Raw genomic sequence first — 14,945 nt, forward strand, 5'->3', positions numbered from 1 at the left:
AGGGGCTGGCAAATATTTTTTACAGAAGTCTAGACAGTAAATATTTCAGGCTTTTCAGGCCATATGTCTCAGTCGTAATTATTCAAATCTGCTCTTGTATCACACAAATAGCCATAGATAATATGCAAACAAATGGATGTAGCTATGTTCCAATAAAACTTTATTTAAAAATAGGCAGCAAGCTGATCATGTTTGGCAAACCCCTGCTTTATCCCACAGTATCTTTTCGAGTGCTAGACAGCTAGCTGGCCTCAGTAAATACATCTGGCTTGACAGAGCCAAGGGCATTGAAAAAGGGAATGCAGGAAATGGGGAGGGAACTGGGATTAATTCTGAGTTCTCTATATCCACATTCCTTTTGCTGCTATTCTGGATTATACTTCCTCTTTGAAATCAGATTCTAGAGCTTTAGAGAATATTATTTCTACAGATGTAAGGAAATCACATTAGGAAAAGAAAAAAAATCTTGAGAAGAAATTCAAATTGATCTGGGAGTATAAATTCGCTCAGTGTAGTATCTTTTCCCTTGCAAGTAGAAAACAGTCATTTGTCGATAGGTAGGAAAATCCAATCGGAGAAGGCAATGGCACCCCACTCCAGTACTCTTGCCTGGAAAATCCCATGGACGGAGGAGCCCGGTAGGCTGCAGTCCATGGGGTCGCTCAGAGTCAGACAGGACTGAGCGACTTCACTTTCACTTTTCACCTTCATGCATTGGAGAAGGAAGTGGCAACCCACTCCAGTATTCTTGCTTGGAGAATCCCAGGGACAGGGGAGCCTGGTGGGCTGCTGTCTATGGGGTCGCACAGAGTCAGACACGACTGAAGCGACTTAGCAGTAGCAGTAGCAGTAGGAAAATCCAATAGGGAAAAAAGGCCCTATTCATAAAAGAATGCATCACAGAAACTCAAATATGGGTGGTCCAACCAGGACACAGCGGTTGGCAGTGGGATTTAAAAAACAAGATTGACACAAGATGTTAAGTACTGAAATCCATCTAGTCACAAACACGTGTATTTTTAATGACAATCAGAGCTATTTCCATAAAATGAAAGAATGAAGGTAGCTGCACTGAAAACATTATGAAAAATCTTAGAATGCCCTAGAACTAAGACCCTTTTATTATTTTCTCATGGCCTAAAAGCATGTTCATCTGCCAATAACAAGAAATGCTCATGGCTAGGTGGAGACAGAAGACTGATAGCAGCGTAAAGTGACAGCAAGGGACCACAGCACCCCCTTTTTTTTTCCCAACATAAAATTGACATATGAGATGCAGACACATTGAAGGTGCCCTTCATAAAACAAAGCTAGCAAAATAAGTATGGGTTTTTCTTGGACCTTATTAAATAGAACAACTACTTCAGTAAGAGGAACCACCCCTGGCTCAGTCCCTGCTGTGACCATCACTCATTTATTCAGCAAATATTTACTGAATGCCTACAAAATAGGGTATCTACTGGAACATTTGGCTTTTTTTCTTTTAAAGCGCATCATTATTCTTTAGGGGAAATAGGACCATTTAAAACAGTAGGATCATTTCAGTTACTCTTAAGTGCTAAGAGAAAAAAATAAGTCCTGGGTGGGGGTGCAGGGGATAAGGCATGGCAGGTGTGGAGAAGAATGTACGGAGTGATTTTAGCTAAATGGCTAAGGGATGGCCTTTCTGAAGAGGTAACATTTAGGAGAACTTGGGAAGATTTCAAGTGTTACAATGTGATGATCAGATTTACGCTTTGAGAAGAGAGATCGTGGGATGCTGGATGGACAATACAGTGCAGAGAGGAAGGGGGCAGAGGAACAGAAGCAGGCTTGGTCTTACAACACAGTTGTGGAGATGGAGGAGATGCTCTGCAGCATATCTGACCTGCTGAAAGATGCTATCAGCTTGGGTTAGAGAGGATGAGATGGAGAGGAGGTGAAAAGTTGATGAAATCAGCATTATTTTGAAGTCTTGGAAATCTATGTGAATTGGGGAAAGGGGATGATGTCCAGGATTTTGGTTTGAGTGACTGTGTCATTTACTAAGATAAGAAAGGCCTCGGAAGGAGAAAACCTGGTAGAGGACATGTGGCAGAAATCGAGAATCCCTTCCCTTTTAGACATATTGAGGTTTTCTTCCCAGCCCATGTTCTAAGGTAGACTTCACAAGACGGGCCGTCTGCATGTTGTGTTCCTCTGGGGTGAAAAATAATTATCTCATCTTTCTTTACATTATCCAAAGAATTATGCACATAATACAGGTTCAATAAACTTATGAAACAAGTCATTATCCAACTAGTTATCAAAGTCTAACTTTGTGAATGGAATTAGAAAATTTGTTAAGAAGCATGACAAGCTTTCACAGAAACCATTTATTTCTGTTTCCTATCTAAACACCAACTTCATCCTCTTAGATTTCAAGATTCAACCCATGGTGGCTATACTCCCTTCTTCTCTGGTATGCCCCCTGCTGGTACACCTGTATTATCAAGGAATAAGACTGCAAGAATGAGGACTGATGCACTGCAAGAGTTTGCAAAACTATACTGGTCCAGAAATAGAAGACTTCTTTTATCAAGACATAAAGATTTTACAACTAAGTGAAAATAATACATTTTCACAAAACATTTTAGACTAGAAGTAGTCTGAAACAAGAGAATACTATATTAATGTCTACTTATAAGAAATACTTTGGCCACCTAATGCAAAGAGGTAACTCACTGGAAAAGACCCTGATGCTGGGAAAGATGGAGGGCAGGAGGAGAAGGGGATGACAGAGGATGAGATGGCTAGATGGCATCACTGACTCAACAGACATGAGTTTGAGCAAACTCTGGGAGACAGTGAAGGACAGGGAAGCCTGGTCTGTGGCAGTTGCAAAGAGTGTGCAATAACTTAGTGACTGAACGATAAAAAGATAACAGAAATTCTGTAACCAGGTGCTTTGAAGCCTTTCTTTTTTTTCTTTCTTGTTCCCATAATTATCACTTTTGAAAAGCAATCCAAATATTTTCACTTGGATAATACGTAGCTACTTATTCTTTTGTATAAGTAAGTTACTTACATTTATATGGATGGCATCACTGACTCGATGGACATGACTTTGAGCAAGCTCTGGGAGTTGGTGATGGACAGAGAAGTCTGGCATGCTGCAGTCCATGGGGTCACAAAGTCAGACACGACTGAGCGGCTGAACTGAACTGAACTGAACTGACAGCCTTTAAATGGGCTTCCCAGGTTACTCAGTGGTGAAGAATCCACCTGACAAGCAGGAGACGTGAGCTCAATCTCTGGGTCGGGAAGAATCCCTGAAGGAAGAAATGGCAACCCACTCCAGTATTCTTGCTGAGAAACTCCCACGGACAGAAAAGTCTGACAGGTTATAGTCCATGGGGTTGCAGATTCGACACAACTTAGTGACTAAACAGAAACAGCAACAGAGCCTATAATTAGCTCTTTAAATGTCATGTATGTTTAAGTAAATGGTGATCATAAAGTTTTATTTTCAAAAAGAACTTAATAAGATAAAATGATACAAAAGAACACATTAAGTCACTCATGTCATCATCCAGAACTAAGCTCCATTAAACTGTGACATGTATTATACTTCTACCTAGAGACTCAGTTCAGTTCAGTCGCTCAGTCGTGTCCGACTCTTTTTGACCCAATGAATCGCAGCACGCCAGGCCTCCCTGTCCATCACTAACTCCTGGAGTTCACTCAAACTCACGTCCATCGAGTCGGTGATGGCATCCAGCCATTGCATCCTCTGTCCTCCCCTTCTCCTCCTGCCCCCAATCCCTCCCAGCATCGGGGTTTTTTCCACTCTCTTATTGCTTGAAGACAATAAATAACCCTCCATCTTGTAAGATGACACACACCTCCATCCCTACTCCCCTGCCACCCTTCCACTAAGATTTACACCTCTTGTCTTTAAGACCTGGCTCCCAGACCAAAGCCACTATTTGAGCTACATCATAAACCAGCCTGGGAAGTGCTGTGCCTGCTAAGGAAAGAAAGGGACTGTATTTCAATGGGCCTTTAGGACCTAGCCAACAGGAGGCTGTATGTGGGAGACTGTGCACAAGGGAGTGGTGGATCAAGAAGAGACAGAATATAAGTTTGGATGAGGGAGAGTTTACTGACATGCGAGCATTCTCTCACAGGGTTTAATACCCTAGCTAGATTGCATACGATGATGCTAAGACAATGCTATGATGTTTCCTGCAAGCATACAGAAAGCAATGATGGTAGAAATCTTATCACTATTTATACCACCCAGAAGCTGCTGGTCTAATACAGATGGAATAATCTATAGAAGGCATAGTTGAGACCCTACCTTCAAGATGCTATCCTATAATACACTCACAAGATGGCAGAATACACCATAGATCAACAACAATTATAAGGAGCTGTGTTCCCAAGAAGCAGAATTCATAGGTCCAGAAAATAAAGAGGTGGCAATAAGAGCATCGCTACTTATCATCGACTAGAAGACTGTATGAGCAAACTATAGACTTTAGAGATACTGATTTTTTAAATTATATCCTGTCATAGGACACAGTAGAAGCCCCACTGAACTTTACTACTGTCACTTGGTCACTGCACACCAACAACTGTAGGCAAGGAAAAGAAGGCAGGGCTAAGTGATCCTGATCATCAAGAAGAGATAGGGTTGTTACACAATGGGGTAAGGCTATGTCTGACATTCAGGTGATGCACAGGACATCTCTTAGAACTCTTTTAATTGTTAAATAGATAAGATCAGCATCCGGTCTCATCACTTCATGGCAAATAGATGGGGAAACAATGAAAACAGTGACAGACTTTATTTTCTTGGGCTCCAAAATCACTGAAGATGGTGATTGCAGCCATGAAATTAAAAAATGCTTTCTCCCTGGAAGAAAATCTATGATAAACCTAGACAGCATATTAAAAAGCAGAGACATTACTTTGCCAGCAAAGGTCCATCTAGTCAAACCTATGGTTTTTCTAGGAGTCGTGTATGGATGTGAGAGTTGGACTATAAAGAAAGCTGAGTGATGAAGATGCCCTTGAATGCTCTTAATGCTTTTGAACTGTGGTGTTGGAGAAGACTTTTGAGAGTCCCTTGGACAGCAAGGAGATTAAACCAGTCCATTGTAAAGGAAATCAGTCCTGAATATTCATTGGAAGGACTGATGCTGAAGCTGATGCTCCAATACTTTGGCCATCTGATGTGAAGAACTGACTCACTGGAAAAGACCCTGATGATGGGAAAGACTGAAGGCATGAGGAGAAGGTGATGACAGAGGACGAGATGGTTGGGTGGCATCATGAGTTTGACTGTTGGTTGATTATGAGGTTGATTGATGGTTGGATGGACATGAGTTTCAGCAGGCTTTGGGAGCTGGTGATGGACAGGGAAGCCTGGCATGCTGCAGTCCATGGGTCGCAGAGTCACACATGACTGACTGGACTGAACTGAAGATCAGCAGCCATGGCCTGAGAAACACAAGGCAACAGAGCTTTAGAGGTCTTATGAGAGTGGATCTGGGTTATCTCATCAGGTAAGCCCCTAGAATAGTAGAGTTCAGCCAAGGTAAAAAAAGGAGTGGAGAGGGAGAAGAGAATTACTTGTAGTCTTGAGACCAGGTAAGGCAGTAGAAATTACAGCTCAGCCCCTCAACTTTCCTCTTTTCTTTCCCTACAAAAGAAAACCAGAAGACCAAACAGAATCCTAGAGGAGCTGTTACAAGAACACATACAAAGGAAGTAGCAGTAAACGGAATGAACTAGTATACAACCTCAGAACTAATTCTAAAGTTGCTGTGGGGCTCAGCTGAATTCCTCTCCAAGAATTGCTGCCTCAAAGTCATGCCCTCCTCCTGAGCTCAGTGAAGGAAAGTGACTTTACGAAGGTCAAAAAGAAAGCTACCAGTAAAAAATGGATCTAGTAATTCATCCCACTTAATGCAATATTTTTCTGGTCCAGATGGCTGTCACTAACTGGAGAACACTGGAAACTTTTTACTCCCCTCAATCTCTTCCCTACAAACCAAGCCTATTTATAAAGTTCGATCTGTAGGCTCAAGACTTTTATTCACTAATAGATTCAAATCCTTCACTATATCAAGAAGCTAAACCTCGAATTTCCATCATAGGAAAAAAGTCACTTGTAAATGTATGCATTGTGCCTTTACATAACATTTTATTGCCCAAATTAGACTCTAATAAAGCACGTCTACACTGTACAAGGCTACTGGTGGATTTATTATACTTATGTATACCATTTGTTAAAAAGTCTTTTTTGGTGGTCTTTTACCTCTGAGAGATTTCATTTGAGTATTCATTCTTCCCCATGGGGTACAGTCTGACGGGCTGTAATGAGGAATCTTGCCCTTCCCTAGCCAGAGGGCTGGCATGTAAGCCAAACTAATCCAGTCAGATGCCTCCTCCGTGGAATTCGCGCGCGCACACACACACACACACAGAATATGGTTAGTTCTGTCCTCATCTAATAATGGTACACTACCTAGTTTGCTTTTCTTACGTTGTGACACCACTGTTAATGTTGTTGTCTCTGAATTTGCAAAGATGACTTGTTTCTTCTGCCCATTTCTAAGTCTAAGGTACAGCCTTTCAACAATTCTCCAAGCTTTGGATATCCTTTCAACAAAATCCCTTATTCCTAGCCTGATTCAGTTGTATTGCTTGTAACCAAAGAACTGTGCAGATATGTAGATGCTATATATCACACCAGCACCAAACACTAAACAGATAATTTAATTAATATGTGATTACTAGATACAAATATGATTTAGTGAATTTTCTCTGCCTTCAGAAATGTTTAATCATTGATTTGCCTTTTGGTTTTAGCCTTATTACATATTTATGCACAGGGAAATCTATGTAAGTCTTGAAGACTATTTACCTAAAGAAAATTTTCCTGTGGAGCAAAGGTGCTGTTTAAGCAGTCACCTCTGTTTGCTCTCCGTTGGAGCACTTCTTGGTAGGACTTCAAGAAATACAAGGCAAATGAAAAGAAACTGCATGTCTGATTGATGTCTGATTGCCTGGGTCCAGAATTCTATAGGCTCACCTGAGATCTTAAATAAGAATCTTTTCAGATATAGAGCCTTTCATTATTTTTGGCTTTCCTTCTGTGTCTTGGATGTGGTTGCTCTTTGGGTATAGCTCTGGGTCAGACTCTGTTGTGGTAAATCTGAATCTGCAATTACTGGCATTGGGGTTGGAGGCGAGGACTGCAGTAGGAGTGTACAGCATGTTTCTTAAACAAGGAAAGAAATGAATAATCACTTTGGTTTATGCTTTACAGATGCTTTGATTCATTTCATTTTTCACTGTGGGAAGATAGAATGGCAATTCTCTGAGTTGCTATCATGTTTGCTTCCCAGAATAACTCTTTCAAGGCCATGCTTCCATCAGCTGTGTTGCTATATGAAGAAGCCAATAAAATGGCACTTCAGTGCAGGGCACAAAAATAAATTCTTTTCCATAATCTGGTATATAAAGTTCAGTGCTCCATTAGCATTTCCCACATCCCAGATCATCTGATTCAGTAACAACTCTTTAAGCAAAGAAATCTAGAAAAACTAAATACATGCATAAGAAAATCAAAGACTCTTTGATCCTTGCTGAATAATTAAGCCAAATGTCTTCTTTTTTGTTTAAAGATAAAATGAGGAAAGAAGCCCATTAACAAATGTTGCAATGGGTAACACTTCTTATTTTCAGTATCACTGAAGCAGCTTTTACCAGTTATGATGCCTATAATTTAGGTTATCCTATGGCACAGTGGTAAAGAACTCACCTGCCAAAGCAGGAGATGTGGGTTCGATCCCTGGTCTAGGAAGATCTCCTGGAGTAGGAAATGGCAACCCGCTGTGTATTCTTGCCTGAAAAGTTCCATGGATAGAGGAGCCTGGTGGGCTACACTCCATGGGGTTGCAAAGAACAGGACATGACTGAGCACCTAACACACACACACGGTACTATTACCCATCTGTCATCTTGCAAGTTTCTAAAACAGAAATGGCAACTCCAAAATGATCTCTGCAGATTAACTTATAGCTACAGAGAAGCTGTTTTTCTGGCAAACTTCATTTGTCAGTTGCTGGCCAGACAGTAATTTTTCTTGACCTATAAATGATGAATGAAAGCTATGCATAGGAATTTTTTAAGTGACATAAGCAATTCATCACATACAGTTTAATCACTGCATCAAAACTTTCCTGTGGGGAAAAACCTTATAGAAGGCATGGAAATATTTCATGATTATATAATTTATCTCTTTTCCTAGAAAATATTTTATCCTCTTGTAGTAAGGAAGCAATTGATTCAGGGTGGTTTTTTGATTATTCTTTCTTCTCAGTTGTATACCTTTCCTTCCTCAACCTACTAGCTGGCAATTCCAAGTTCTGAGAGAAGTATAAGGACCATAGTCGTAAGAGATTTCATCATATTATGGTTTATACTGAATGTGTATATGTAATAGAACTCATCAATCAATAATCTTTTCAATTCCTAAAGTGACATTTTCAACACCAATTCTTTTCATAACAACCTTACTCATAATAAGAATTCAGGTGTCATCAATTATTTCAGCAGCTACTTTTAAATCACAATCAAATTTTGCAATTTATACCCTAGTTCAAATCATGCTACGAGATTTAGAATACATGAATTTCAGCCATGAAAGCAGAGGAAATGTTCTTCAGTGTATGGCTGCACCTATTCATTCTTTCCCTCCTCCCAAGGGGATCAGAAAAAGAGGGATTTCAGTGACTTCCACTTTTCTCTACACGAAACTCTACTAGTTCCTTCTCACCAGAGATGTACTGAATGCTAACTACTTTTATTAAACTACATGATTTTAAGCCTTTCTTCTTAAAGAGATTGACATTTTTCAGTTTGAATACAATTAAGCTATACTCTGCTCTGTTAAGTCACTTCAGTAGTGTCCGACTCTGTGCGACCCCATTAGATGGCAGCCCACCAGGCTCCTCTGTCCCTGGGATTCTCCAGGCAAGAACACTGGAGTGGGTTGCCATTTCCTTCTCCAATGCATGAAAGTGAAAAGTGAAAGTGAAGTCGCTCAGTTGTGTCCAACTCTGTGCGACCCCGTAGATGGCAGCCCACCAGGCTCCTCCGTCCATGGATTTTCCAGGCAAGAGTACTGGAGTGTGGTGCCATTGCCTTCTCCAAAGCTATACTCACTGCCTTATACACTTTGCAACTTTTGAGAATTTTCCTTGTCCTTAGTTTAAATCAGAGATTACTGGATTGCAGCTCAGAAAACAAGCAATATGATTTCTTTGAAATAATGTTGGATGTGTTAGTCCTTTACAGGAAGTGGCCCTTTGTCACAACGCTTCTGACAAACGATGTCCAGTTCAGGTGACAAATTGTCATCTGAGTAGAGCATTTCTGTGGTGTAAACTTGTTGGAAAAACATGAAAAATTACTGAAATAGCTTATCCTTCATGATAGTTTAAGGTCTTTAATGGGGAAAGCTCAAAGAAGTCTACAACTGACTGATGGACTATTGAATACTTTTAAATATAGGGACCTATGGAATTCTGCCTTCATTTAAGAAAAATGGACAGAAGAATGCCAAGTTTTTTCTGATAATTCATAAATGATAACAAAGAACATAATTTTAAAAATTTTCCTAAAATAGTTAAGGCAATTTGTATATTTAGATATAGTGAGTCAATATAGACTTCATTCTAGTGGCATTCAGTCTCTTCACTGTACTCTCATATTAGTAATTTAACTGTGACTTGATGCTTTTTTCCCTTCACTTTTTTACTTACTCCAACCTCAAACATTCTTTTTCATCCTTCAGACTGTGTACAACAGACATCTGAAAAACGGTGGCTTAAACAAGAATTTATTATTTAATGCACCAAGGCCTGGGGGTATACAGGGCAGACCTGGTAAAGAGTCCAGAAACCAGACTATTTTTCTCCACAGCTATCTTCAGTTCAGTTCAGTCACTCAATCATGTCCGACTCTCTGCAACCCCATGGACTGCAGCACACCAGGTTTCCCTGTCTATCACCAATTCCCAGAGCTTGCTCAAACTCATATCCATTGAGTCGGTGGTGCCATTCAACCATCTCATCTTCTTTCGTCCCCTTCTCCTCTTGCCTTCACTCTTTCTCAGCATCAGGGTTTTTTTCCCAATGAGTCAGTTCTTCATATCAGGTGGCCAAAGTATTGCAGCTTCAGCTTCAGCATCAGTCCTTCCAATGAATACTCAGGACTGATTTCCTTTAGGATGGACTGGCTGGATCTCCTTGCAGTTCAAGGGACTCTCAAGGGTCTTCTCCAACACCACAGTTCAAAAGCATCAATTCTTCAGTGCTCAGCTTTCTTTCTAGTCCAACTCTCACATCCATACGTGACTATTGGAAAAATCATAGCTTTGACTATAGGGACCTTTTTGGTAAAGTAATATCTCTGCTTTTTATTACGCTGTCTATCTTCAGCATATATATTTTTTCCTTTTGTTATAAGATGGCTATTGCACCTTCAGGTATTAGCCTATGCTCTATGTGGGAAAAAAAAAAAAAAAGAGGAAGGACATGCAAAACACACACTTGCCAAAGAGGTCTGTCCCTTTTTACCAGGAAAACAATAGCTCTCTTAAAACTCTCACACAATAGACTCCCTTTGGCACCACAGAGCCTAGAATTAGGTTAAATGGCCATTCAAGGCTTGGAGAGGAATTTGAGGAGTTGTGTGTTTGTCACAAATTATTAAAGTGCTACCTTAAATAACCTTGGCATTCTATTAGTAGGCAGAAGGGGAGATTTTATATTATATGGGGAATTGGTACTGTTGGTCACAGTTCTTCAAGGTTAAACGAAGAACTAGAGTCTCTCATAGTCTTTTCTGTTACATTTCAGTCTTTCCTGATGGTCCTTTATCTGAAGGCTCAGAGCAATGACAGGCAGAGTTAAGTATTACAACAATCCTGTACTGCCTCATATAATGCATTAATTTTTAAATATATCTTTTGACTGATCACCTCATAAGCCCTTGAAAATAAGGACAAATTTTATATTACTTGTGCATCATATAAATATGGTATTTAATTTATTGATGAATTTACTCATGAGTTCTACCTCAATCCTGTTTTCTAGAAAAGGAAATTATAGTTTATCACTGTTGCTAGAAGTTATTTCATTTGCAATAGCATGGATGGACTTGGAAAACATTATGCTAAGTGAAATAACTCAGACAAAGAAAGACATTTGTACAGAAACAGAAAAGACCCCAAATAGTCAAAGCAACCTTGAAAAAGAAAACAAGAGCTGGAGTAATCAGGCTCCCTGACATAAGACTATATGATAAAGCTACAATAATCAAGACAGTATCCTGGCACAAAAACAGAAATATAGATCAATGGAACAGAATAGAAGGCCCAGAGATAAAACCATACACCTAAGGTCACCGAATCTATGACAAAGATGGCAAGAATATACAATGGAGAAAAGACAGTCTCTTCAATAAGTGGTGCTGGGAAAACCACATGGCTACGTGTAATGGAATGAAATTACAACACTTCCTAACAACATATACAAAAATAAATTAAAAATGGATTAAGTATTAATTGTAAGGCTGGACACAATAAAACTCTTAGAGGAAAACATAGGCAGAACACTCTGATATAAACAACTCTTTGATAGCAACATGACCTTTTTTTGACCCACCTTCTAGAGTAATGACAATAAAAACAAAAGTAAACAAGTGGGATCTATTTAAATTTAAAAGTTCTTGCACAACAAAACTATAAACAAAAAGACACCCCTTAGTATAGGAGAAAATATTTGTAAAAAATGAGCAACCACAAGGGTTTAATCTTCAAAATATACAAACAGCTCATATAGCTTAATATATAATAATAATAATAAAAATAACCCAATCAAAAAACTAACATATTATGCATAATATGAAATACACAATTTTTTTAAAAAGTGAGACTAATGCAATTGAACAATGTTTCACTATACTTGAAAATCTTGGTTTAGTACACTGCAATACAGCAATTTGGCTCTAGATATCATATATTTTTGCACTTGGTTTTAATGGCTGTCATAGCTGGAAAAGATGCCTCAAAATGAGCTGGGAATACCAGACCACCTGACCTGCCTCCTGAGAAATCTGCATGCAGGTCAAGAAGTAACAGTTAGAACTGGACATGGAACAACAGACTGGTTCCAATTGGGAAAACAGTACGCCAAGGCTGTATATTGTCACCCTGCTTATTTAACTTATATGCAGAGTATATGCAGAGTATGTTATGCGAAATGCCAGGCTGAAAGAAGCACAAGCTGGAATCAAGATTGCCAGGAGAAATATCAATAACCTCAGATACACAGATGACACCACCCTTATGGCAGAAAGCAGAAAGGAAATAAAAAGCCTCTGATGAAAATGAAAGAACAGAGAGTGAAAAAGTGGCATAAAACTCAACATTCAGAAAATTAAGATAATGGCATCTGGTCCCATCACCTCAGGGCATATAAATGGGGAAACAATGGAAACAGTGACAGACGTTATCTTTTGGGCTCCAAATTCACTGCAGATGGTGACTGCAGCCATGAAATTAAAAGACACTTGTTCCTTGGAAGAACAGCTATGACAAATCTAGACAGCATATTAAAAAGCAGAGACATTACTTTGCCAACAATGGTCCATCGAGTCAAAGCTATGGTTTTTCCAGTAGTCATGTATGGATGAGAGTTAGACTGTAAAGAAAACTAAGTGCAGAAGAACTGATGCTTTTGAACTGTGGTGCTGGAGAAAACTCATGAGTCCCTTGGACTGCAAGGTTATCAAACCAGTCAATCCTAAAGGAAATCAGTTCTGAATATTCATTGGAAGGACTGATGCTGAAGCTGAAACTCCAATATTTTGGCCACCTGACGTGAAGAACTGACTCATTGGAAAAGACCCTAATGCCAATAAAGTTCGACGGCAGGAGAAAGGGACAATAGAGAATGAGATGGCAGCACTGGATGCTTTGATGGCATCACTGACTAGATGGAGATGAGTTTGAGCAAGCTCTGGGAGTTGGTGATGGTCTGGGAAGCCTGGTGTAATGCAGTCCATTGGGTCGCAAAGAGTCGGACATGACTGAGCAACTGAACTGAACTGAATTGAAGCTGTTTCAAGGTTTTGTGCAGAGAAGTGACTAATATGACTTAAGTTTCAAAAAATGACTCTGCCTACTGTGTTAAGAGAAGACTTTGGAGGGCAACAGTAGAAGTAAAGATACCAATTACGAGGCTTTTGTAGAATTCCAGGCAGAAGACTTAGTGGCTTAGACAGTGGTGACCATAGTCATGATGGTCAGAATCTGGATACACTCCCGGGATAGTCTTGGACATATGGAGAGACAAGTAATTCTTGAAGTTTAAGCTTAGACAATCAAACTAGGAAGGCTTCTCTGATCCATGAGGATTTCCTTTACTCCCTATATCATGGGCTTCTACAGCTCCACCTGTTTCATTTCCCTTACAGCACTGTCACATGTGTGGCAATTTATCTTGTTTGTAGTATAAAGGTAAAATTTTCTTGGTATACAATTGTATAAAACCTTCTCATTTTTCAACAGTGCTATATCACTAATTCTATATAAATAGTTAATGATCACTTAGACTTTACTATGAACTACTGTAATTAGATAATAGTATATTCTTTAGCAAATGGTGGTAGCTCTTGAATGATTATATCAAGGGCATTTAATACTATTTCAAATCTGAGTACATGAAAATGTTTAAAGACCTAAAGTATAAATGAGAATTGCTATGACTGGTTTCATTTGAATGTGAGATTGGCCACACCATATATACTATAAGACATTAATAGGTTGACTGTAAAAATAAAACAACTAAAGCTTCAGAGATGGGGGTTGGAAACATTCCTGTGATAACTGTTGAATTATGCAGTTCAGACTTCTATAAATAGATCTAGTCTGATATTCTCTTGTTAAGTTTTTGATTGGTTTGGTACCGAATGTACATACACTGAGACAAAGCTCCTGAAATAGAACTTTAAAAGCCCAAAGTAAATGAGCTTGTTTGCTTGCTTGCTAAGTCGCTTCAGTAATGTCTGACTCTGTGCGACCCCATAGATGGCAGCCCACCAGGCTTCCCCGTCCCTGCGATTCTCCAGGCAAGAACACTGGAGTGGGTTGCCATTTCCTTCTCCAATGCATGAAAGTGAAAAGTGAAAGCGAAGTCGCTCAGTCGTGTCCGACTGTAGTGACCCCATGGACTGCAGCCTACCAGGCTCCTTGGTCCATGGGATTTTCTAGGCAAAAGTACTGGAGTGGGGTTCCATTGCCTTCTCCGAAAGTAAATGAGCAGCCTGACTCAAAACTTGGTATCAGTATCAACTAATTTCGCCCTTCAACACATGCTGTGTGCTTGCCATATATGAGCCTAACAAGAAGGGGCAAATTCTTTATCATTAAAACTATTTTCAGTAGGGCCCTGAAGCAAAGATGATAAAGTATCTACAGTGAACAGAATTCTCATGAGATATTGAGTATAACATACTCTATGTAAAAAATACCTTTGTATTATCTTTAATGCTGTTCCTGTTTGGAAGGGAATTAAATATATACTTAGCTAACGGGGTCCATCCCTCAAGAAGTCTATCAAGGTGGTTTTACCCTGGTGAGACTACTACATTCAAGGATTGGTTTTCAGCTGCTTTGAGGTATAAACTCTGGACTTACAAATATACTAAGCACAGATCCTTTTCTCAGCAGAAGAATTGGAGTATCTTAAATTCACAAGGCTAACTATAAAAACATCTCCAAGATTGTCTTATATGCATGAAATCTGAGCAAATGAAGTTGGATTACATATATGTTTAATGGCATTCATGAAACAAAAATTTTTAATTATTTTAATTAGAGGCTAATTACGGAGAAGGCAATG

At 39.4% G+C, this 14,945-nt stretch overlaps 1 protein-coding gene across 17 annotated transcripts in view; it reads right to left on the reverse strand.

Moving 5' to 3' along the window:
* CCDC91 (coiled-coil domain containing 91) overlaps nucleotides 1-14,945 on the reverse strand; it is a 394,283-nt gene that overhangs the window by 33,888 nt on the left and 345,450 nt on the right. For 7 of the 17 annotated variants that reach the window (XM_059886497.1, XM_059886503.1, XM_059886499.1 and 4 more), the window contains one exon: nucleotides 3,047-3,243. The exons of the other annotated variants lie outside the window; for them this stretch is intronic. In XM_059886497.1, coding sequence (XP_059742480.1) covers nucleotides 3,049-3,243 — 195 coding nt within the window. In that variant the 3' untranslated portion in view covers nucleotides 3,047-3,048. The remainder of the gene's footprint in view (nucleotides 1-3,046; nucleotides 3,244-14,945) is intronic. 17 annotated transcript variants of the gene reach the window in all.

This window comes from Bos taurus, chromosome 5 (genome assembly GCF_002263795.3).
Source record: "Bos taurus isolate L1 Dominette 01449 registration number 42190680 breed Hereford chromosome 5, ARS-UCD2.0, whole genome shotgun sequence".
NCBI classification, from domain to species: domain Eukaryota; kingdom Metazoa; phylum Chordata; class Mammalia; order Artiodactyla; family Bovidae; genus Bos; species Bos taurus.